At 47.6% G+C, this 26,458-nt stretch overlaps 1 protein-coding gene across 4 annotated transcripts in view; it reads left to right on the top strand.

Moving 5' to 3' along the window:
- The window catches only part of IQCH (IQ motif containing H), a 199,065-nt gene that overhangs the window by 69,935 nt on the left and 102,672 nt on the right, over positions 1 to 26,458 (top strand). For all 4 annotated transcript variants that reach the window (XM_063925555.1, XM_063925554.1, XM_063925556.1 and 1 more), the window contains 3 exons: positions 13,532 to 13,651; positions 17,445 to 17,565; positions 18,810 to 18,941. In XM_063925555.1, the coding sequence (XP_063781625.1) occupies positions 13,532 to 13,651; positions 17,445 to 17,565; positions 18,810 to 18,941 (373 nt within the window). The remainder of the gene's footprint in view (positions 1 to 13,531; positions 13,652 to 17,444; positions 17,566 to 18,809; positions 18,942 to 26,458) is intronic.

The raw sequence follows: 26,458 nt of genomic DNA, 5'->3' as shown, positions 1-26,458 counted from the left end.
CTGTCAGCAGTATTCATCCCGGGCGTGGACAACTGGGAAGCAGACTTCCTCAGCAGACACGACCTTCACCCGGGAGAGTGGGGACTTCATCCAGAAGTTTTCCACATGCTATTAAACCGTTGGGTAAAACCAATGGTGGACATGATGGCGTCTCGCCTCAACAAAACACTGGACAGGTATTGCGCCAGGTCAAGAGATCCGCAGGCAATAGCTGTGGACGCGCTGGTAACACCTTGGGTGTACCAGTCGGTATATGTGTTTCCTCCTCTGCCTCTCATACCAAAGGTATTGAGGATTATACGGCAAAGAGGAGTAAGACTAGTGGCTCCGGATTGGCCAAGAAGGACTTGGTACCCGGAACTTCAAGAGATGGTCACGGACGATCCGTGGCCTCTACTTCTGAGAAGGGACCTGCTTCAGCAGGGTCCTTGTCTTTTTCAAGACTTACCGCGGCTGCGTTTGACGGCATGGCGTTTGAATGCCAGATCATAAAAGGAAAAGGCATTCCAGAAGAAGTCATTCCTACCTTGATAAAGGCAAGGAAGGAAGTCACCGCGAAGCATTATCGCCGTATTTGGCGAAAATATGTTGCGTGGTGCGAGCAGCGGAATGCTCCGATGGAGGAATTTCAACTGGGTCGTTTTCCTACATTTCCTGCAATCAGGATTGTCTATGGGTCTCAAATTGGGATCTATTAAGGTTCAAATTTCGGCCCTATCAATATTCTTCCAAAAAGAATTGGCCTCAGTCCCTGAGGTCCAGATTTTTATCTAAGGAGTACTGCATATACAGCCTCCTGTGGTGCCTAAGGTGGCACCGTGGGATCTAAATGTAGTTTTAGATTTCCTCAAATCCAATTGGTTTGAACCACTAAAGAATGTGGATTTGAAATATCTCACATGGAAAGTGACTATGTTACTGGCCCTGGCTTCGGCCGGGAGAGTATCTGAACTGGCGGCTTTGTTTTATAAAAGCCCTTATTTAATTTTCCATTCGACATAGGGCAGAGCTGCGGACGCGTCCGCATTTTCTCCCTAAGGTGGTATCAGCGTTTCACCTGAACCAGCCTATTGTAGTGCCTGCGGCTACAGACGACTTGAAGGACTCCAAGTTGTTGGACGTTGTCAGAGCCTTAAAAATATACATTAAAGGACGGCTGGAGTCAGAAAATCTGACTCGCTGTTTATACTGTATGCACCCAACAAGTTGGGTGCACCTGCTTCTAAGCAGTCGATTGCTCGTTGGATTTGTAACAAAATTCAACTTGTACATTCTGTGGCAGGCCTGCCACAGCCTAAATCTGTTAAGGCCCATTCCGCAAGGAAGGTGGGCTCATCTTGGGCGGCTGCCCGAGGGGTCTCGGCATTACAACTCTGCCGAGCAGCTACGTGGTCAGGGGAGAACACGTTTGTAAATTTTTACAAATTTGATACCCTGGCAAAGGAGGACCTGGAGTTCTCTCATTCGGTGCTGCAGAGTCATCCGCACTCTCCCGCCCGTTTGGGAGCTTTGGTATAATCCCCATGGTCCTTTCAGGAACCCCAGCATCCACTTAGGACGATAGAGAAAATAAGAATTTACTTACCGATAATTCTATTTCTCGGAGTCCGTAGTGGATGCTGGGCGCCCATCCCAAGTGCGGATTATCTGCAATACTTGTACATAGTTATTGTTAACTAATTCGGGTTATTGTTTAGGAAGCCATCTTTCAGAGGCTCCTCTGTTATCATACTGTTAACTGGGTTTAGATCACAAGTTGTACGGTGTGATTGGTGTGGCTGGTATGAGTCTTACCCGGGATTCAAAATCCTCCCTTATTGTGTACGCTCGTCCGGGCACAGTACCTAACTGGAGTCTGGAGGAGGGTCATAGGGGGAGGAGCCAGTACACACCACCTGACCTGTAAAAGCTTTACTTTTGTGCCCTGTCTCCTGCGGAGCCGCTATTCCCCATGGTCCTTTCAGGAACCCCAGCATCCACTACGGACTCCGAGAAATAGAATTATCGGTAAGTAAATTCTTATTTTAGATTGCATGGTGGATCACATTTATTTATTCATTTATTTTGTTTGCAAACCAGAACTCATCAGAAACTCTATGTTCAATTCTGTTATTTTCTTCAGGCACAATGCATATAATCCTGCAATCCTGCACTGTAGCTGTACCATAATTCATTGCGGTTTGTCTGGATGCAGTAGAGCTATATTTCAGATTTTCCAATGCAACGTAATTGTCTGCTAAAGAAACTCAGTGCTGTTTGTGGCTGCGAGATGCCAAGGAAATGGCTCAAATGCGGTCAACTCACATCCATTGCTTTTATTGCCCTAGGTGTAATTTACAATCTAAAAAAAATGGGGGTGGGGTGGGGGGGGGGGGGTTAATGCACAGTTGCTAATATTTCACCACACATGGCATATAAAAATGCACATTTTCAGATGCAACATTTTATAGATTTTTACACCATATGTAACGTCTGTAGAAGTATAGTCGTTATTTGAAAGTACAGCTTGCCATAACATTTGTCCCGCACATTCATTCATTTATTAACAGTTTCTTATATAGCTCAGCATATTCCGTTGCGCTTTACAATTGGAACAACAGTGATAACACAAAACTGGGTAATAAGAGACACATCTTATTAATTCTCTGTTTATTTTTGTCATACCTTATTAAATCCTGGCAGTAATACCCCTTTCGCACATGCAGCTATATCCCGGGCTTTTGCATGTGAACGCGCATCAACCTCGGGTTTCTTTTAAATGTTCAACATTACAAAATATCCAGTTTTCTTAGTGGACAGAGCCATTTGGTAAAGATGATCTTACTGTATTTGCTAGATAACTGTACCCTCCCCAAAAGCTCCCAATCTTATTATCCCAGCGGGACATGATAGCAATAGAAAATCGTTTTGCACCTTTATTTGAAGTGGTAAATGGCCTCGGATAGGTCTGGTAACCTCCGACACCCAAAATCTATTTACCTACTATTACTGCCTATAGTCATGCTGCATATCTCTGTTCTTTGCAAAATTAGCTTTACTGTGAGAACACTTAGCAAACACAATGTTAGAGATTGCCTTTGTTGCTGGAACTAGTTGATAGCTTTTCTTCACATACAGATGGGTCCATGTTTATCTAGACCTTTAATAGGATTAACTGAGACTGAGCTGTCTGACTTAATTCCCTGCTGTATTGTTCCCTGTATTGTATTGCAGCTGAGAACAATAGATGAAGGGTTTATGTTAATAAACCATGTTGTGCCTAGGCGCAGCAAACTAGCCAAGATAACCGTGGACCCATCTGTACATGACTGTGAGGTACCTCCCCATATTCAGACTAATTCATTACTGATATCTGTCACGATCCGGGTATCTGGACGCCATTACTTACCCTTCAGATGCCTCCTAAGGCGGGCTCAGCGTTCCAGGACCGGATTCCGCTGTTCCTGAGTTTCCACATACAGAGTGGTCTTTTCATCAGCCGCGGCCTCCGCTGTGCCCGCGTGGTTAAATGTGCATCTATCAGCCTGGCGTCTCCTGTCTCCGGTGGCCGGCGCCGCCATTACTGTTTCCCAGACCACATGGATTACAAACCAAACTTCCCTCCAAGTGTCTGCATGGGCGCAGCCATCTTGGATTCTGTCATCTGATCATTTCCACCAATCTGCTGTCTGTGTTGTTGATTTGCATAATTGCCTAGCCAACCCCTTCCTTGCTGCAGGTATAAGTAAGCTGTACCTGAGCAAGGAAGACGTCAGTGCTTTGGTTGTCAAACCTAGTTCCTGTTTGTCTCTCTTCTATGATTGTCTTCCAGGTTCCAGCTCCTGTCTCAAGACTTCCACCATAGAGACCCGCACCAGCATTCCACCTGCGGTGTAGCCTGACTCTCCAATCCATTGTGGATTCATCTGTTTCCAGCTACAACACTACCTGCTTCCAGCCTCAGCTTCCAGCAGAGTACAGCTTCCCTTAAAGGGCCGGTGTCCTTTCTACACTTTACCACTCTCCACCGGAATTATTATTTCTCCGCTCTCAAGTTCTACATTTCAGTTCACATTTCATCGCTCCCAAAGTTCATTTATTATTTAACTGGTTCCAGCCAGTATCCACTCCGTGCTAACAACAGTCTGGTTCCAGCCAGTATCCACAGCAGCTGTTTTACCTTCAGCAACCCAGCTCTTCCTGGAACACCAGCTGGTATAATCCTGGGTTATCTCCATTGCTACAGCCGGGCCTGGTAAGGACTTTCCATCTAGAAGATCATAAGAACTATCTCACACTACCAGTGCCCTGTGGCTCCTGCCATGCTGTAGTACTCAGGAACTGTATTTATTCTTTGCTGACTTTTACGTTTTCTTTTATTGCTGCTGTGATGCGGAGTTGTCATAATAAACATCATTGACTTTTATCTAAGTTGTCGTGGTCACGCCTTCGGGCAGTTATTATTCATGTTACTTACATGTCCAGGGGTCTGATACAACCTCCCAGGTTCCGGTACATCTCAGCCCCTACAACTGAGGCTGCCTCCCGTCAGCTCAGGCCCTCAGTTGTGACAATATCCTCCCTTGCACTTCCTGTAACCCAAAAATTTAACCCCTACATTTCTCCTTTTCTCCCCTTATTAAAACCCCCCCCCCAGAATTTCAAACATGGCAAGAATGGCTTTCCCTTTACTGCCTGGATTGCTGGGGGCCTTTGTTCCATTGGTCAAGTTACAGGAAAACCCTTGACATTTTCCCAGAGATGATATAACTTCGTTAGACCCTTATATCTGTTTTGTCTACATGCTCAACATTATGCTAATGTCTGGAACCTCTAGAGGAATGGGTGGGTTCCTCAGGTAGTGGAGCCCACCAGGGTTTTCCCCTGTACCCCTGTGGGCCAGTCTGACCCTGATCCTGCATGAGTCACTCCAACATAATACTCTGAAACCAGTATAAGCACAATGGAAAAATCTCTTTCCTAACTTCTTCTACGGACACTTCATTTATTTAGTACCAGTTATTTATATAGCGCACACATATTCCACAGCGTTTTACAGACAATATTTGAAGCACATCAGTCCCTGCCCCAATGGAGCTTACAATCTTTGGGGTCTATTTACTAAGCCCTGGATGGGGATAAAGTGGACGGAGGTAAAGCACCAGCCAATCACCTCTTAACTGCCGTGTGACAGGCTGTGTTTGAAAAATAACAGTTAGGAGCTGATTGGCTGGTAGTTTATCTCCGGTTACTTTATCTCCACCCAAGGCTTAGTAAATAGACCCCTAAGTTCCCTACCACATGTACACATACACACAAACATACTAGGGTTATTTATTTATTTTATTTTCTCTAACGTCCTAGAGGATGCTGGGACTCCGTAAGGACCATGGGGATAGACGGGCTCCGCAGGAGACATGGGCACTTTATGAAAAACTTTGACTCTGGGTGTGCCTGAGGAGAGAGAAACAGACCCACTTCTCTGAGTTCAGGGCTCTGTTTCTTTGGCTACTGGACACCATTAGCTCCAGAGGGATCGGTACGCAGGTCTCACCCTCGCCGTCCGTCCCAGAGCCGCGCCGCCGTCCTCCTCGCAGAGCCGGAAGAAACAGGGGGGGGCGCCCTGGGCAGCAATATAAACCTCTATAATGGAGAAGCCCGCCGCCGAGGGGGCGGGGCTTCTCCCTCAGCACTCACCAGCGTCATTTTTCTCCACAGCACCGCTGAGAGGAAGCTCCCCGGACTCTCCCCTGCTTGACACACGGTGACAGAGGGTTATAAAGTAGAGGGGGGGGCACATAATTGGTGCAGATACATAAAACAGCGCTGCTGGGTAAACATTAATTTACTGTGTTATTCCTGGGTCATATAGCGCTGGGGGGTGTGCTGGCATACTCTCTCTCTATCTCTCCAAAGGGCCTGGTGGGGAACCTGTCTTCAGAAAAGAGCTTCCCTGTGTATGTGTGGTGTGTCGGTACGTGTGTGTCGACATGTCTGAGGTTGAGGGCTCACCTAAGGGGGAGGGGGAGTTTATGAATGTTAGGTCTCCGTCGGCGGTGCCGACGCCGGACTGGATGGATATATGGAATGTTTTAAGTGCAAATGTTAATTTATTGCACAAAAGGCTAGACAAAGCCGAAGCTGGCGCACAGTCAGGGAGTCAATCCATGCCTGTCCCTATGTCGCCGGGACCTTCGGGGTCTCAGAAGCGCCCACTATCCCAAATAGTTGACACAGATACCGACACGGATTCAGACTCCAGTGTCGATTACGATGATACAAAATTACAGCCAAAGGTGGCTAAAGGTATTCGATATATGATTATCGCAATAAAAGATGTGTTGCATATCACTGAGGAACCCCCTGTCCCTGACACGAGGGTACACATGTATAAAGGAAAGAAACCTGAGGTCTCCTTTCCCTCCTCACATGAGCTGAACGAAGTATGTGAAAAAGCGTGGGAAACTCCAGACAAAAAACTGCAGATTCCCAAAAGGATCCTGACAGCGTATCCTTTCCCGTCGCAGGACAGGATACGGTGGGAATCCTCCCCTAGGGTGGACAAGGCCTTGACGCGCTTATCAAAAAAGATAGTGCTTCCATCCCAAGATACGGCTACCCTCAAGGATCCTGCTGACCGCAAGCAGGAGGTTACCCTGAAGTCCATTTACACACATTCTGGTACGTTACTCAGACCGGCTATTGCGTTGGCCTGGGTTTGTAGTGCTGTAGCAGCATGGACAGATTCCTTATCAACGGATATTGAGACTCTTGATAAGGATACCATTTTATTGACCCTAGGGCATATAAAAGATGCGGTCTTGTATATGAGGGATGCTCAAAGAGACATTAGTTTACTGGGTTCCAGGATAAACGCTATGTCTATTTCTGCTAGGCGTGTCTTATGGACCCGACAGTGGACTGGTGATGCCGACTCCAAGAGACATATGGAGTTGTTGCCTTACAAGGGTGAGGAATTGTTTGGAGAAGGACTCTCGGACCTCGTTCTTACGGCTACGGCAGGTAAATCAAATTTTTTGCCATATATTCCCTCACAATCTAAGAAAGCGCCTCATTATCAAATGCAGTCCTTTCATTCCAATAAAAGCAAGAGAGCACGTGGATCGTCCTTTCTTGCCAGAGGTAAGGGCAGAGGGAAAAAGCTGCATAACACAGCTAGTTCCCAGGAAGAGAAGTCCTCCCCGGCCTCTGCAAAATCCACCGCATGACGCTGGGGCTCCCCTGAGGGAGTCAGCCCCTGTGGGGGCACGTCTTCGACTGTTCAGCCACGTCTGGGTCCACTCACAGGTGGATCCGTGGGCAATAGAAATAGTTTCCTAGGGTTACAAGCTGGAATTCGAAGAAGTGCCTCCTCGCCGGTTTTTCAAATCGGCCCTACCGAAACAACCCCTGGAAAGGGAGATAGTGTTACATGCGATTCACAAATTGTGTCTTCAACAAGTAGTGGTAGAGGTTCCCCTGCTTCAAAGAGGGCAGGGGTACTACTCAACTCTGTTTGTGGTTCCGAAACCGGACGGTTCGGTCAGACCCATTTTAAATTTAAAATCCCTGAACCTTTACTTAAAACGGTTCAAGTTCAAGATGGAATCGCTCAGGGCGGTCATCGCCAGCCTAGAAGGGGGAGATTTTTTGGTATCTCTGGACATAAAGGAATCATACCTGCTTGTCCCCATATATCCTCCTCATCAGGCGTACCTGAGATTTGCGGTACAGGATTGTCATTACCAATTTCAGACGTTGCCGTTTGGGCTTTCCACGGCCCCGAGAATTTTCACCAAGGTAATGGCGGAAATGATGGTGCTCCTGCGTAAGCAGGGTGTCACAATTATCCCGTACTTGGACGATCTCCTCATAAAAGCGAGATCACGGGAGAAGTTGCTGAACAGCGTATCACTTTCACTGAATGTGTTACAGCGACACGGCTGGATTCTCAATATTCCAAAGTCGCAGCTGAATCCTACAACTCGTCTGCCCTTCTTGGGCATGATTCTGGACACAGACCAGAAAAGGGTTTTTCTTCCGACGGAAAAAGTGCAGGAACTCATGACTCTAGTCATGAACCTGTTGAAACCAAAACAAGTGTCAGTACATCATTGCACTCAAGTTCTGGGAAAGATGGTGGCAACATACGAAGCCATTCCATACGGCAGATTCCATGCAAGGACCTTCCAATGGGACCTATTGGACAAATGGTCCGGGTCGCATCTGCAATTGCATCAGCGGATCACCCTGTCCCCCAGGGCCAGAGTATCTCTCCTGTGGTGGCTAAACAGTGCTCACCTTCTAGAGGGCCGCAGGTTTGGCATTCAGGACTGGATCCTGGTGACCACGGACGCGAGCCTCCGAGGTTGGGGAGCAGTCACACAGGGAAGAAATTTCCAAGGACTTTGGTCAAGTCAAGAGACTTGTCTTCACATCAACATCCTGGAACTAAGGGCCATATACAACGCCCTACGTCAAGCGGAGATCTTACTTCGCAATCGAACAGTTCTGATCCAGTCAGACAACATCACCGCAGTAGCTCATGTAAACCGCCAAGGCGGCACAAGGAGCAGAGTGGCAATGGCGGAAGCCACCAGAATTCTTCGCTGGGCGGAGAATCATGTAAGCGCTCTGTCAGCAGTGTTCATTCCGGGAGTGGACAACTGGGAAGCAGACTTCCTCAGCAGACACGATCTGCATCCGGGAGAGTGGGGACTTCATCAGGAAGTCTTCGCGCAGATTGCAAGTCGGTGGGGACTACCCCAAATAGACATGATGGCATCCCGTCTCAACAAAAAGCTACAAAGGTATTGCGCCAGGTCAAGAGACCCTCAGGCGGTAGCTGTGGACGCCCTAGTGACACCGTGGGTGTTCCAGTTGGTATATGTGTTTCCTCCTCTTCCTCTCATACCCAAGGTGTTGAGGATAATAAGAAAAAGAGGAGTGAGAACAATTCTCATTGTTCCAGATTGGCCACGAAGGACCTGGTATCCGGATCTGCAAGAAATGCTCACAGAAGATCCGTGGCCTCTTCCTCTAAGGCATGACCTGTTACAACAAGGTCCCTGTCTGTTCCAAGACTTATCGCGGCTGCGTTTGACGGCATGGCAGTTGAACGCCGGATCCTAGTGGAAAAAGGTATTCCGGATGAGGTCATTCCTACGCTAATAAAGGCTAGGAAGGACGTGACATCTAAACATTATCACCGAATATGGCGAAAATATGTTTCTTGATGTGAGGCCAGGAATGCTCCTACGGAAGAATTCCATCTAGGCCGTTTTCTTCACTTCCTACAAACTGGAGTGAATTTGGGCCTAAAATTAGGCTCCATTAAAGTTCAGATTTCGGCCTTATCCATTTTCTTTCAAAAGGAATTGGCCTCTTTACCTGAAGTACAGACTTTTGTGAAGGGAGTACTGCATATTCAGCCTCCTTTTGTACCTCCGGTGGCGCCTTGGGACCTTAACGTGGTGTTAAGTTTCCTTAAGTCACATTGGTTTGAACCACTTAAAACAGTGGAGTTTAAATATCTCACTTGGAAGGTGGTCATGTTGTTAGCCTTGGCTTCGGCTAGGCGAGTTTCGGAATTGGCGGCTTTATCACATAAAAGCCCCTATCTGGTTTTCCATATGGATAGAGCGGAGTTGCGGACCCGTCCTCAATTCCTACCTAAGGTGGTCTCATCCTTTCATATGAACCAACCTATTGTCGTGCCTGTGGCTACACGTGACTTGGAGGATTCCGAGTCCCTTGATGTGGTCAGGGCTTTGAAAATTTACGTGGCCAGAATGGCTAGGATCAGAAATACAAAAGCTCTGTTTGTCCTGTTTGCAGCCAACAAGGTTGGCGGCCCTGCTTCAAAGCAGACTATTGCTCGCTGGATCTGTAACACGATTCAGCAGGTGCATTCTATGGCAGGATTGCCGTTACCGAAATCGGTTAAGGCCCATTCCACTAGGAAGGTGGGCTCGTCTTGGGCGGCTGCCCGAGGGGTCTCGGCACTACAGCTGTGCCGAGCTGCTACTTGGTCGGGGTCAAACACCTTTGCAAAGTTCTAAAAATGTGATACCCTGGCTGAGGAGGACCTCTTGTTTGCTCAATCAGTGCTGCAGAGTCATCCGCACTCTCCCGCACGTTTGGGAGCTTTGGTATAATCCCCATGGTCCTTACGGAGTCCCAGCATCCTCTAGGACGTTAGAGAAAATAAGATTTTAAACCTACCGGTAAATATTTTTCTCGTAGTCCGTAGAGGATGCTGGGCGCCCGTCCCAAGTGCGGACTACTTCTGCAAGACTTGTATATAGTTATTGCTTACATAAGGGTTATGTTACAGTTTTCATCGGTCTTGGACTGATGCTATGTTGTTCTTCATACTGTTAACTAGATAGTATATCACAAGTTATACGGTGTGATTGGTGTGGCTGGTATGAATCTTGCCCTTGGATTACAAAAATCCTTTCCTTGTACTGTCCGTCTCCTCTGGGCACAGTTTCTCTAACTGTGGTCTGGAGGAGGGGCATAGAGGGAGGAGCCAGTGCACACCCAGAGTCAAAGTCTTTCTTAAAGTACCCATGTCTCCTGCGGAGCCCGTCTATCCCCATGGTCCTTACGGAGTCCCAGCATCCTCTACGGACTACGAGAAAAAGATTTACTGGTAGGTTTAAAATCTTATTATTATTTTTTTTTGGGGGGGGGGATCCAATTAACCTACCAGTATATTTTTGGATTGTTGGAGGAAACCACAGTACCCTGAGGAAAGCCACGCAAGTACGGGGAGAATATACAAACTCCACACAGTTAGGGCCGTGGTGGGAATGAAATCCATAATCTCAGTGCTGTGAGGCAGTACGACTCCATTAAATGGTTTCCAGCTGCATCATACTGTATGATGAGCTATTGCTTATTTTCCACAGTTCATATCTTTCCCCACACCGCAGACACCTGATCGGGTTGGCAGGGGATCAATCCTGTCCCAAATGTACAAGTCCCATAGCGTATTTGGTATATTGTCTATGGGCATGTTTTCTTATACGACTGTTCTGGGCCCAGATGTGGAATTTTGTTAACCATCACTTGGTTAATTAACTTCCAATCTCCCCTGAATATGCCATATTTGGGATATTGCTGCCAATATTTGCAGGTAACCAAGGGGGAAAGAAAATTGTTATTGGCTGTTTTTGCTGTTGCGAAAAATGAGGGTCATTCAGACCCGATCGCACGCTAGCTTTTTTTGCAGCGGTGCGATCGGGTCTGAACTGCGCATGCGTATGCTCCGCAATGCGCAGGCGTGTCGGGCGATGGGGATCGCCGGACAGCGACAGATCTAACAAAGAAAGCGATCGCACCGGCGATCGCAAGAAGATCGACAGGAAGAGGCCGTTTGTGGGTGTCAACTGACCGTTTTTAAGGAGTGTCCGGGTGAACGCAGGCGTGTTCAGCCGTTTCAAGGGAGGGGTCCTGACGTCCGCTCCAGGCCGGATCGTCGCAGAGGCTGAATAAGTCCTGGACTGTGCAGAGACTGCACAAACTTTTGTTTGTGCAGCTCTATGCACAAGCGATCGCACCCCTGCACAGCATTTACTCCCTCCCCCTGTAGGCGGCAACTACCTGATCGCAGCACTGTAAAAAACCACCTGCGTACGATCAGGTCTGAATCACCCCCAATGTCCTGCAAGTGTGGATACAGGTCACTCCCACTACATTTTTTGGGGAGAAGATTTTCCATGCATCTTTGCAGAAGAAGCATTTCTTTGAGAGACATGGTAGAGCTTGGATGGGGATGCGGTTACAATACCCGGCAGTCAGCATACCGATGCCGGGATTCCAGCCACTAGAATGCCGGCAGGAGGCCCAGGGCTATTTCCACTCGTGGGTGTCCAAGCCCACAGCGTGGTGAGTGCAGCGAGCCGGCAAGGGGATTTGTTGCGCTCGCCCCCCTGCCGGCATTTTGGCATCGTTATGCTGACTGCCGGGATCCCGACCGCCAGTAAAGCATATCCAATGCCTTCATTGGTACCCTTTGTCCATTGCCAGCAAATTTGGAGATATTTTTGATGTAGGCAGTGGCATGAAACTAGACAGTGTGCCCAGGATCCCCCAATACAACTATTGGTTATTCTCTCTCCAAGTACATTGCTTTTCTTTTCAGCACTTGTTACAGCATCATATACACGAGTGTGTCTGGGGCATTGGGATTGTGGTTCTCCCACTCTGTTCCATTCCTCTTTCTTTTTTTCTTTTTTTAAGTAGGGGCTGTTTCTATTTTTGTCATTTGTATTTTAGAATGATGCCTATCATTGCTACAGTTGCTCAGCTGTAATGTAAACTTGCTTTTTAATTTCACACTTTAATAAAAAAAAAAAGTTTTTGAAAAACAAAAGAGCTGGTAAACTTGTAAATGGCGTGGAAATGGCTGTGTGCCTTTTATGGACAGCAAGGTACACCCTAAGATTGCTCCTGCCAGGGGTGAAGCTAGGTTTTCTGTCATCCAGGGCAAGGTCTCAGCTTAGTGACTGTCATACCATGCAGAGAGTATTTTTTTTATCAACATATAATACAGAGATCATCAGTGACTGTTATATAACACAGAGAGCATCAGTGACCATCATACAATATAGATAGCATCTTAGTGACCGCAATGTAATACAAAGAGCAAGTTATAACTGCATTCTGCGTCATCATAACAATCTCATTCAACATCATTATCCACTTTATAATCATTATTAATTAACCTCCACACCACCAATGCATTTTCAGTAACACCCGCATCACCTTCCTCAGTCTCATCAAAAGACACAGGTTCAGTTGCGATTGCAGACCCAGCAAAGTGCGATCACATAGCGATTGTCAGTAAGTGACTTAGTGGGAGGTAACATGGCGTTTGTCTGTCAATTAGAAGGAAGGGGGCTTATCAGTACGATCTTCAGTATATTCCCATTGTGGGTGTAAAAGCACTGAACACTGCTGCCATAAACTCATAGCTGAGCAGTAAAACAATTGGAATTGGCAAAACCTCCCTGCTCCCTAGTACACACATGGCCTACTCTCTCGGGAGTCTGGAAGAGCACACCGAAATTTGTGAGTCTCCCGAACATTCCAGAAGAGTATGTTACAAAATGCCATTAGCTTGCTCTTCAAACTAGTGCATATTGGTGTAAATCTAGGTGCATTACCAAATATCATCCTGCGTCCAGCTGTTGTGCACGTCACAAATCATACCTGTAGTATTCACTATGGCATCAATCTCTTACACGACACACAGTTGTGAAACGCAAGTTGCTCAGAATGAAGTTTAGTGTAGAAGTATCTGGAAGAGTGTCAGTGATCATAGATAGATGCATATTTCACCCTGTCAACTCCTCAGCAAAAGAGATTTCGGGTCTGGCACAAAGATGTGTCTCGCTGGAGGGTCTGTCATTCAGCAGGATGGTAACATGTGGCTGTGTGGTGCGCATGCTGTGTGCTGTATTTGTGTGTGCGAGCCATTTCTGTGCATGGCTACACTGTTTGCTTTAACTGCAATAATCATGTGGCTTCATCTCTGTTACAGCACAAGCTGAACCTGAGCACACGTGTCATGTGTAATCCCGAGAGCATGGCCCACCGTGACCTCCTCAACCAGAGCTATGGGATCAGTCTGCCACTGATCAGCCTCAAACCCAGAACATCTGTAAGTCTGCCAGCTCCAATAGTCTGCAACTCTTTTCCTTATAATTATAGTTTTTGTTCTAATATGCAACATAGCATCACTGTAACACTAGCCCATAGATCTGATTGCTCATCAGTGGCATTTTCAATTGAGAGCAGACAAATCGTCATTACTATTCATAGTGCACAAGGCCTGAATTGTTTTCTGTGGTACTATAGGGCACATTCTGTTATGTCCAGACAAAACACAGGAAGCGTAAACCTTATGGGCCAAGTGTAGTAGTGTGCAGGACTCTGACAGTCCAGAGTGTTCAACAGAGGCGTAACTAGGGTTTTTGGAGCCCAGGGGAAAATGTAAAATGCCCCCCCCCCAAGGGCAAAAAAAAATAGCAAAAGAAGCATGTGCGCGTGCCGAAGGCGCGCAGAAAAAAAAATGGGCGTGGCCACACACCAGAAGGGGTGTGGCCACGCTCCAGAAGGGGTGTGTCTACTGAAAATGGCCCACAGTGCCAGTTACATTGCCCCCCAGTGCCAGATACAATGCCCCACAGTGCCAGTTACATTGCTCCACAGTGCCGGATACATGCCCCACAGTGCCAATTGCATTGCCCCACAGTGCCAGATACATGCCCCACAGTGCCAGATACAATGCCAGATACATTGCCCCACAGTGCCAGATACATTGCCCCACAGTGCCAGTTACATTGTCCCACAGTGCCAGATACAATGCCCCACAGTGCCGGATACATGCCCCACAATGCCAGTTACATTGCCCCACAGTGCCAGATACAATGCCCCACAGTGCCAGATACATGGCCCACAGTGCCAGATACATGCCCCACTGTGCCGGATACATGCCCCACAGTGCCAGTTACATTGCCCCACAGTGCCAGTTACATTGCCCCACAGTGCCAGTTACATTGCCCCCCAGTGCCAGATACAATGCCCCACAGTGCCGGATACATGCCCCACAGTGCCAGTTACATTACCCCACAGTGCCGGATACATGCCTCACAGTGCCAATTGCATTGCCCCCCAGTGCCAGATACAATGCCCCAAAGTGCCGGATACATGCCCCACAGTGCCAGTTACATTGTCCCACAGTGCCAGATACATGCCCCACAGTGCCAGTTACACTGTCCCACAGTGCCAGATACAATGACCCACAGTGCCAGATACAATGCCCCACAGTGCCAGTTACATTGTCCCACAGTGCCAGTTACACTGTCCCACAGTGCCAGATACAATGACCCACAGTGCCAGATACAATGCCCCACTGTGCCAGTTACATACCTCACTGTGCCAGATACATGCCCCACACTGTGCCTGATACATGCCCCACTGTGCCAGTTACATGCCCCACTGTGCCAGTTACATGCCCCACTGTGCTTTCCCCCCCCCCCCCCCGGTTACTTACTGAGTCACCGGCGTGTTCTATGTGAGGGGAGGAGAGCGCCTCTCCTTCCCCTCACCGCTCCAGGACAGGTCTCCGGCGGCTGTGTGGCGCCGGTTCGCTAGCCAATCAGAGCTTGCGGACCGGCAGCCAATCAGGAGCCGGTCCGCAAGCTCTGATTGGCTAACGCCGCCGGAGGCCGGACACAGCAGCGCTGCTATGGCTTTCAGCGGCGGTGAGGGGAGGGAGAGACGGTGCGCTCTTCTCCCCTCACATTTCGGCTTTCGGCGTGACGGGGGCGAGTGGGGCATGATGCCCTGGCCGCCGGCGGCGCCCCCCTCTCCAGGGCCTGCCAAGGCGCCCAGGGCACGTGCCCCACTCGCCCTACCCTAGATACGCCTGTTCAACAATTTTGCAGATAAATTTAAAATAGCAATGTTTAGTAAGGCAAAACCCTGATTGGTTTAGCCTTACTAAACATTGTTGCATTAAATTCACCCGCTTACTCGCCTAAGTCTTTCAGAATCCAGCACCATATAATATATGGCCCATGGCTGCTTATTCCAATTAAGTTTTGAGCCATTATTTTAGATACTGTTGTGTTTGTTTGGCGTAAAGCATACAAATATGTATTGCCATGCCCTCTAAAGAATAGCATCCATACACACATCTGACATTTATGCATCTTTACAAGGAAAGGGTGGTGAAACACACACCGAGGACTATAAGAGTGTGTTGGTGTCATCACTTGCAGGTATTTGGGGATTGATGCAAATACACGCTGCTGATGATAACAGTGATCGTCACTAATAGCTGCTTATGATTGGCTGATTGTGGATTGCACACTGAAGCTGATTGGTGCATTTTCAATTCTCGTTCATATTTTGTCATTTTGTAGGCATAATCTAGAATTATTATTTTTTCTACTTTTATCTGTGCATTGTTATTTAGGTTATGCTTTTAATGCTATCAAAACAAATGGGGTTTTTTTCTAGTCTTTCTGACCTGGTTGGGTGTAAGTGTATCTGATGCATGCCTGACATAAACCTGGCACATTCATCTAAAAATGCATCTTGCGATGCATCCAACTCAGCATATAAGCGTAAATACGCTTTTTACTTTTCAGACATTCCCTTATTGGACGTATACGTGACCAGCTCAGAACCAGCCCCTGTAAGGGGGACTCTGAAAGAACCAAGGAGACGGAATGTTCTTTAGCTCAGTGATGTTCTTACAAGGTTTATGTAGAAATAGCATAAACAGGAATATAGATCAACTATAATTGTTCTACAAAGTTCTCCTCGGAACTAATTAAATATGCATTATTAAGAATATGCACTTAACATTGCGGTGTGATGCTATGAATTGGGCTAATGTCAATGCAATGCAAAGCCTGAAGAGTAACAATAATAATCTGCATTTCAGGCTCTTGTTTGAGGTTGTCATGGAGATTTGCTTTCATTGTAATCAAATTGATGTTTTCATTGGAATGTACTTACTAAATCAGTAATGGAAAGCGTGACAATCTCCCTGATCGGATGGTGAGGTAATTGTCTGTGTAGGGGGGATATTCTACAAGAGAGAGAAAAACAAGCCCGGAACTAATTGCCGGAGAGTTAGAGCTGATTGGAGTCAGCGTTCCTTACACCTAGAATCTGGGGACGCTCTGATATGCTCCATCTGGGATGACAAGGAGGGGAGGATTCTGCTGGTAAACAAATTAATCTTTGGAAAGGTCACCATTTGTTGTAAGTTTTTATCCAGTGCTTGTCATGTGGAATGGAGATTGGCTGTCATTTCGCTATGCAGGGGCGCACGGTGAGCCTCCGACATCGCTTCTCCAACACACACAAATCCCTGGAAACAGCTCAATGCCTGCTTGCAATGCCATGGACGGCTGCGTTACATCTGTCTCTGGACAGGAAGCGAGGGCCACCACTGAATTCCAATAAGATGGGCCCGCGCTTTTCTGCCTGGCCTTCTGCCCACGTGCAAAGCACCAGGCAGATTGAGCCAGCTCATATCTTTCCGTCTCAACCCCCCATCCTACCATCCTCCTCTCGCTTCTTTCTGCACCATTGATGACACCCGCTTTGTGAAGCAGATGTGGCGTTTGCAAAAGTTCTGCCTGCATTCCCCCCACTACACCTGCCGATTACAGCTCCTATAGGGTCCAGGGATCAAAAAATTCCATTGGAACTGCAAACAGAAGTGACACTTTTTAGATTTTTTCTGATAAGGACACCAAAACTTTAATGAAGTCTACCAAGGTTTAGTATCTGGATATTTTCCAGGGAGCTTGCCTGCCTCTCAGTGACAGGCTGGATGCTCCCTTGGGTGTGCAGTAGTATAACACAATGATGCAGAAATAATGTATTTACAACATCAGAACATTCACTGGGTTAAATGCTTCTTTGTATAGATACCTATTGAGAAGATTAACAGAGGCCCTACTGTCAGTCATCTGTCGGTGTTACCAGCTCCCCATCGGATGGATGCCTCTCTGCCCCCACCACCGGTGCATGAAAAAGACATGCAGAAAGGTTAGAGGGCAGACGCAGACACCATAGACACTACACGGAGGGATAATTAGTTGTGACGAACACCTGTTTTCCCCTATGGTCTATGACAGCATTATATATATGTTAGAAATTCTCTACATAATCATTGTGAGATTACAACCTAATTTACTGCCTTAAAGTGGTATTATCATTCATTTTTATTTGACCTAGGTATCATTTTTACGTGGCGTTAAACAGCTGCTTTGGCCTGCACATTAGCTGCAAGCTGGCATCAATACAGTTATACCATGGTATCTTTAGTTCTGGGAATATTAGGATGGTTGTGTTATTTGAAAAAAAAAATATGATAGCCTCTTCATTGGAATACCATCCCATTCTTTATTAAGGTACTGTGGATCTTGGCCCTCATTCAGCTTCAGTTGCAGTTTTGCTATTGTAGCAAAACTGCAACTGGCTGCGATCGCATGCTGGGGGCTGCCCAGCACAGGGCAAGGCCGTCCATCATGCAAATACCCGTCAGCGATGCATTGTGATCGCATCGCTGATTTGAGGATGCCCGCATGCCTCCGCAGCCAGGCTGCAAAGGCAGGCACAATGTGGCAATTTTACGGGTTACCGCGGCCATGTGTGATGTCACATGGCTGCCCTGAACCCACCCCCATTTACGTCACCACGCCCGTCCAATGTTGCGTCCCCGCCCCATGAACGCCTCTGCGTGTCAATCAGGCAGAGGCGTTCACATAAGGGAGATTCGATCGCATCTCACTGTGTGCGCACGCGCAGTACGGCTCTTGCGCATGCGCACTGTGCACAGAATAGTCAGTATGCGATCGCATTGCTGATGCGTTGCATACTGAATTAAGCCCTGTATTACTGTGTCTGTCAGTTGTACTGGATTTTTCTGGGTGATGAAAGTGCCGCAAATGTCCCAAAAACACAAAATATAATTTGACATGTTTTTTTGGGGTTAGTCACATAACATTTTTATTGTTAACATTTATTTATTTATATTATAACATTTATATTTGTTGTAAGAAGATTATTTAAAGAGAAAATAGATGATTGCCCATAGAAGGCCTCTAGTGCATTATATGAATGAATAGCAAGATGAGAAGGATCAGTATATACAGTATACACACATCATAAATGTCATATACTAAGCATATGTAAAACACTAGTTTCTTCTATACAATTTGTAATTATTTTGTAAAATTTCCAGATGCACATTTGCAAATACATTACAATGTACTAATGCTGATCCTTAGGAATCCTGAGTCTGATGCAGAGAGGCCTTATTCCTCCAGCTGCTCGTCTCACGCTGGTTCCTCCTGCAATTCAACCCCATGCTTTGCTCCTGCATAGCTCCACCTCTCGGAGAACAGCCGCTATTACACAAGGTAGGGACAGAGCTTTGCATTGGCCATAATGTAACAGCTAAAGTGCTTTTAGTCTTTATTACACACATTGGTTGGTGGGTATCTTCCTGTCTGTTATTCTCCCCATCCTCATGTGGTGCGGACAGGGCTTTTATAGAGGTAATTCAGTTGTTAGCGATGACTGTGAGTTTCCAACATTTTGACTGTTCTCTTGCCAAACTGGTGGCCACAAACTTCACAGAATTGTCTTCATGGACGATAGAGGTGTGCAGCAATATCTGAGACTTAGCTCTGCCGTGTGCCTTGGCAGTGTGTGCATTTGCACACGCTGCTGACAATTGATGTGCCCGGTAAGTGTCCTTATTTCCCCAGGACAGTTCTGGGTTTTGGAAATGAAAATTTTATTTAGACTATTACATATGGGTTTTGGGGAAATAGGTCATATATCAATGTTATGGAATTTAGGGACAGGTTCATGTTCAATGTATGTACCCAATTTATGTTTAATAAAAACAGAAACGGTCTGCTGGATTCAGTGTGGTTAGTAGTGCTACAACACATACTAGGGGCAGATGTACTAAGCCTTGGAGAGTGATAAGGCAGAGAGAGATAAAGGGGCAGATGTATTAAGCCTGGAGAAATGATATAGCAGTGATAAGTGGAAGGTGATAGATAACACTAGCCAATCATTATGAGTTTGAAAAAATAAGATTTTACTCACCGGTAAATCTATTTCTCGTAGTCCGTAGTGGATGCTGGGAACTCCGTAAGGACCATGGGGAATAGACGGGCTCCGCAGGAGACTGGGCACTCTAAAAGAAAGATTAGGTACTATCTGGTGTGCACTGGCTCCTCCCACCATGACCCTCCTCCAGACCTCAGTTAGGACACTGTGCCCGGAAGAGCTGACACAATAAGGAAGGATTTTGAATCCCGGGTAAGACTCATACCAGCCACACCAATCACACCGTATAACTCGTAATACTATACCCAGTTAACAGTATGAAATATAACTGAGCCTCTCAACAGATGGCTCAACAATAACCCTTTAGTTAGGCAATAACTACATACAAGTATTGCAGACAATCCGCACTTGGGATGGGCGCCCAGCATCCACTACGGACTACGAGAAATAGATTTACCGGTGAGTAAAATCTTATTTTCTCTGACGTCCTAGTGGATGCTGGGAACTCCGTAAGGACCATGGGGATTATACCAAAGCTCCCAAACGGGCGGGAGAGTGCGGATGACTCTGCAGCACCGAATGAGAGAACTCAAGGTCCTCCTCAGCCAGGGTATCAAATTTGTAGAATTTAGCAAACGTGTTTGCCCCTGACCAAGTTGCAGGTCGGCAAAGTTGTAAAGCCGAGACCCCTCGGGCAGCCGCCCAAGATGAGCCCACTTTCCTCGTGGAATGGGCTTTTACTGATTTAGGATGCTGCAATCCAGTCGCAGAATGCTCCAGCTGAATTGTGCTACAAATTCAGCGAGCAATAGTCTGCTTAGAAGCAGGAGCACTTATTTTGTTGGGTGCCTACAGGATAAAAAGTGAGTCACAGTTCCTGACTGCAGCCGTCCTGGAAATATAAATTTCTCTGACGTCCTAGTGGATGCTGGGAACTCCGTAAGGACCATGGGGAATAGACGGGCTCCGCAGGAGACTGGGCACTCTAAAAGAAAGATTAGGTACTATCTGGTGTGCACTGGCTCCTCCCACTATGACCCTGCTCCAGACCTCAGTTAGATATCTGTGCCCGGCCGAGCTGGATGCACACTAGGGGCTCTCCTGAGCTCCTAGAAAGAAAGTTTATTTTAGGTTTTTTATTTTACAGTGAGACCTGCTGGCAACAGGCTCACTGCATCGAGGGACTAAGGGGAGAAGAAGCGAACCTACCTGCTTGCAGCTAGCTTGTGCTTCTTAGGCTACTGGACACCATTAGCTCCAGAGGGATCGACCGCATGGAACTGGCCTTGGTGTTCGTTCCCGGAGCCGCGCCGCCGTCCCCCTTACAGAGCCAGAAGCAAGAAGAGGTCCGGAAAATCGGCGGCAGAAGACTTCGGTCTTCACCAAGGTAGCGCACAGCACTGCAGCTGTGCGCCATTGCTCCTCATGCACACTTCACACTCCGGTCACTGAGGGTGCAGGGCGCTGGGGGGGGCGCCCTGAGGGCAATATATGACACCTTGGCTGGCAAATCTACATCATATATAGTCCTAGAGGCTATATAGATGTAAAATTACCCCTGCCAGTATTCCAGAAAAAGCGGGAGAAAGTCAGTTGAAAAAGGGGCGGGGCTTCTCCCTCAGCACACTGGAGCCATTTTCTCTTCACAGTGCAGCTGGAAGACAGCTCCCCAGGCTCTCCCCTGTAGCTTTCAGACTCAAAGGGTTAAAAAGAGAGGGGGGGCACAAAATTTAGGCGCAATATTGTATATACAAGCAGCTATTGGGAAAAATTCACTCAATATAGTGTTAATCCCCAAATTATATAGCGCTCTGGTGTGTGCTGGCATACTCTCTCTCTGTCTCCCCAAAGGGCTGTGTGAGGTCCTGTCCTCAGTCAGAGCATTCCCTGTGTGTGTGTGCGGTGTGTCCATTCTGTCAGGAGGGTATTAGAGACCCGACACTGGACAGGTGATGCTGACTTTAAAAGGCACATAGAGCCTTATAAGGGTGAGGAATTGTTTGGGGATGGTCTCCGGGACCTCGTATCCACAGCAACAGCTGGGAAGAAATTTTTTTACCTCAGGTTTCCTCACAGCCTAAGAAAGCACTGTATTATCAGGTACAGTCCTTTCGGCTTCAGAAAAGCAAGCGGGTCAAAGGCGCTTCCTTTCTGCACAGAGACGAGGGAAGAGGGAAAAAGCTGCACCAGTCAGCCAGTTCCCAGAATCAAAATTCTTCCCCCGCTTCCTCTGAGTCCACCGCATGACGCGGGGGCTCCACAGGCGTAGCCAGGTACGGTGGGGGGCCGCCTCAAAAATTTCAGCGATCAGTGGGCTCGCTCACAGGTGGATCCCTGGATCCTTCAAGTAGTATCTCAGGGGTACAAGCTGGAATTCGAGGCGTCTCCCCCCCCGCCGTTTCCTCAAATCTGCCCTGCCGACAACTCCCTCAGGCAGGGAGGCTGTGCTAGAGGCAATTCACAAGCTGTATTCCCAGCATGTGATAGTCAAGGTGCCCCTACTTCAACAAGGAAGGGGTTACTATTCCACAGTTTGTGGTACCGGACGGTTCGGTGAGACCCATTTTAAATTTGAAATCCTTGAACACATACATAAAAAAATTCAAGTTCAAGATGGAATCGCTCAGGGCAGTTATTGCAAGCCTGGAGGAGGGGGATTACATGGTATCCCTGGACATCAAGGATGCTTACCTACATGTCCCCATTTACCATCCTCACCAGGAGTACCTCAGATTTGTGGTACAGGATTGCCATTACCAATTCCAAACACTGCCGTTTGGACTTTGCACGGCACCGAGGGTCTTTACCAAGGTAATGGCAGAAATGATGATACTCCTTCGAAAAAAGGGAGTTTTAATTATCCCGTACTTGGACGATCTCCTTATAAAGGCGAGGTCCAAGGAGCAGTTGTTGGTCGGAGTAGCACTATCTCGGGAAGTGCTACAACAGCACGGATGGATTCTATACATTCCAAAGTCCCAGCTGGTTCCTACCACACGCCTACTGTTCCTGGGGATGGTTCTGGACACAGAACAGAAAAAAGTGTTTCTCCCGCAGGAGAAAGCCAAGGAGCTGTCATCTCTAGTCAGAGACCTCCTGAAACCAAAACAGGTATCGGTGCATCACTGCACACGAGTCCTGGGAAAAATGGTAGCTTCTTACGAAGCAAAATTCCATTCGGCAGGTTCCATGCAAGAACCTTTCAGTGGGACCTCTTGGACAAGTGGTCGGGATCGCATCTTCAGATGCATCGGCTGATAACCCTGTCTCCAAGGACCAGGGTATCTCTACTGTGGTGGCTGCAGAGTGCTCATCTTCAAGAGGGCCGCAGATTCGGCATACAGGACTGGGTCCTGGTAACCACGGATGCCAGCCTTCGAGGCTGGGGGGCAGTCACACAGGGAAGAAATTTCCAAGGACTTTGGTCAAGTCAGGAGTCGTCCCTACACATAAATATTCTGGAACTGAGGGCCATTTACAATGCCCTAAGTCTGGCAAGGCATCTGCTTCAAAACCAGCCGGTACTGATCCAATCAGACAACATCACGGCAGTCGCCCATGTAAACCGACAGGGCGGCACAAGAAGCAGGATGGCGATGGCAGAAGCCACAAGGATTCTCCGATGGGCGGAAAATCACGTCTTAGCACTGTCAGCAGTGTTCATTCCGGGAGTGGACAACTGGGAAGCAGACTTCCTCAGCAGACACGACCTACACCCGGGAGAGTGGGGACTTCATCCAGAAGTCTTCCAACTGTTGGTAAACCGTTTGGAAAGGCCACAGGTGGACATGATGGCGTCCCGCCTAAACAAAAAACTAGATATTGCGCCAGGTCAAGGGACCCTCAGGCAATAGCTGTGGACGCTCTAGTGACACCGTGGGTGTACCAGTCGGTTTATGTATTCCCTCCTCTGCCTCTCATACCAAAGGTACTGAGAATAATAAGAAAACGAGGAGTAAGAACGATACTCGTGGTTCCGGATGGGCCAAGAAGAGCTTGGTACCCAGAACTTCAAGAAATGATATCAGAGGACCCATGGCCTCTACCGCTCAGACAGGATCTGCTACAGCAGGGGCCCTGTCTGTTCCAAGACTTACCGTGGCTGCGTTTGACGGCATGGCGGTTGAATTCCGGATCCTAAAGGAAAAGGGCATTCCGGAAGAAGTCATTCCTACGCTGATAAAAGCCAGGAAAGAAGTAACCGCAAACCATTATCACCGTATTTGGCGAAAATATGTTGCGTGGTGTGAGGCCAGGAAGGCCCCAACAGAGGAATTTCAGCTGGGTCGTTTTCTGCACTTCCTACAGTCAGGGGTGACTATGGGCCTAAAATTGGGTTCCATTAAGGTCCAGATTTCGGCTCTGTCGATTTTCTTCCAGAAAGAACTGGCTTCACTGCCTGGAGTTCAGACATTTGTAAAGGGAGTGCTACATATTCAGCCCCCTTTTGTGCCTCCTGTGGCACCTTGGGATCTCAACGTGGTGTTGAGTTTCTTAAAATCACATTGGTTTGAGCCACTTAAAACTGTGGATTTGAAATATCTCACGTGGAAAGTGGTCATGTTATTGGCCTTGGCTTCGGCCAGGCGTGTGTCAGAATTGGCGGCTTTGTCATGTAATAGCCCTTATCTGATTTTCCATATGGATAGGGCAGAATTGAGGACTCGTCCCCAGTTTCTCCCTAAGGTGGTATCAGCTTTTCACTTGAACCAACCTATTGTAGTGCCTGCGGCTACTAGGGACTTGGAAGATTCCAAGTTACTAGACGTAGTCAGGGCCTTAAAAATTTATATTTCCAGGACGGCTGGAGTCAGGAAAACTGACTCGCTTTTTATCCTGTAGGCACCCAACAAAATAGGTGCTCCTGCTTCTAAGCAGAATATTGCTCGCTGAATTTGTAGCACAATTCAGCTGGAGCATTCTGCGGCTGGATTGCCGCATCCTAAATCAGTAAAAGCCCATTCCACGAGGAAAGTGGGCTCATCTTGGGCGGCTGCCCGAGGGGTCTCGGCTTTACAATTTTGCCGAGCTGCAACTTGGTCAGGGGCAAACACGTTTGCTAAATTCTACAAAATTGATACCCTGGCTGAGAAGGACCTTGAGTTCTCTCATTCAGTGCTGCAGAGTCATCCGCACTCTCCCGCCCGTTTGGGAGCTTTGGTATAATCCCCATGGTCCTTACGGAGTTCCCAGCATCCACTAGGACGTCAGAGAAAATAAGATTTTACTCACCGGTAAATCTATTTCTCGTAGTCCGTAGTGGATGCTGGGCGCCCATCCCAAGTGCGGATTGTCTGCAATACTTGTATGTAGTTATTGCCTAACTAAGGGTTATTGTTGAGCCATCTGTTGAGAGGCTCAGTTATATTTCATACTGTTAACTGGGTGTAGTATCACGAGTTATACGGTGTGATTGGTGTGGCTGGTATGAGTCTTACCCGGGATTCAAAATCCTTCCTTATTGTGTCAGCTCTTCCGGGCACAGTATCCTAACTGAGGTCTGGAGGAGGGTCATAGTGGAAGGAGCCAGTGCACACCAGATAGTACCTAATCTTTCTTTTAGAGTGCCCAGTCTCCTGCGGAGCCCGTCTATTCCCCATGGTCCTTACGGAGTTCCCAGCATCCACTACGGACTACGAGAAATAGATTTACCGGTGAGTAAAATCTTATTTTTTAAGGCCCTGACTACGTCCAGTAACTTGGAATCTTCCAAGTCCCTAGTAGCCGCAGGCACTACAATAGGTTGGTTCAAGTCAAAAGCTGATACCACCTTAGGGAGAAACTGGGGACGAGTCCTCAATTCTGCCCTATCCCTATGGAAAATCAGATAAGGGCTTTTACATGACAAAGCCGCCAATTCTGACACACGCCTGGCCGAAGCCAAGGCCAATAACATGACCACTTTCCACGTGAGATATTTCAAATCCACAGTTTTAAGTGGCTCAAACCAATGTGATTTTAAGAAACTCAACACCACGTTGAGATCCCAAGGTGCCACAGGAGGCACAAAAGGGGGCTGAATATGTAGCACTCCCTTTACAAATGTCTGAACTCCAGGCAGTGAAGCCAGTTCTTTCTGGAAGAAAATCGACAGAGCCGAAATCTGGACCTTAATGGAACCCAAGTTTAGGCTCATAGTCACTCCTGACTGTAGGAAGTGCAGAAAACGACCCAGCTGAAATTCCTCTGTTGGGGCCTTCCTGGCCTCACACCACGCAACATATTTTCGCCAAATACGGTGATAATGGTTTGCGGTTACTTCTTTCCTGGCTTTTATCAGCGTAGGAATGACTTCCTCCGGAATGCCCTTTTCCTTTAGGATCCGGAATTCAACCGCCATGCCATCAAACGCAGCCGCGGTAAGTCTTGGAACAGACAGGGCCCCTGCTGTAGCAGATCCTGTCTGAGCGGTAGAGGCCATGGGTCCTCTGATATCATTTCTTAAAGTTCTGGGTACCAAGCTCTTCTTGGCCCATCCGGAACCACGAGTATCGTTCTTACTCCTTGTTGTCCTATTATTCTCAGTACCTTTGGTATGAGAGGCAGAGGAGGGAATACATAAACCGACTGGTACACCTACGGTGTCACTAGAGCGTCCACAGCTATTGCCTGAGGGTCCCTTGACCTGGCGCAATATCTAGTTTTTTGTTTAGGCGGGACGCCATCATGTCCACCTGTGGCCTTTCCAAACGGTTTACCAACAGTTGGAAGACTTTTGGATGAAGTCCCCACTCTCCCGGGTGTAGGTCGTGTCTGCTGAGGAAGTCTGCTTCCCAGTTGTCCACTCCCGGAATGAACACTGCTGACAGTGCTAAGACGTGATTTTCCACCCATCGGAGAATCCTTGTGGCTT

Source organism: Pseudophryne corroboree, chromosome 6 (genome assembly GCF_028390025.1).
Source record: "Pseudophryne corroboree isolate aPseCor3 chromosome 6, aPseCor3.hap2, whole genome shotgun sequence".
Taxonomy (NCBI): Eukaryota; Metazoa; Chordata; class Amphibia; order Anura; family Myobatrachidae; genus Pseudophryne; species Pseudophryne corroboree.
The sequence above is the reverse complement of the archived record's forward strand: the minus strand, read 5'-3'. Positions and strand labels throughout refer to the sequence as shown.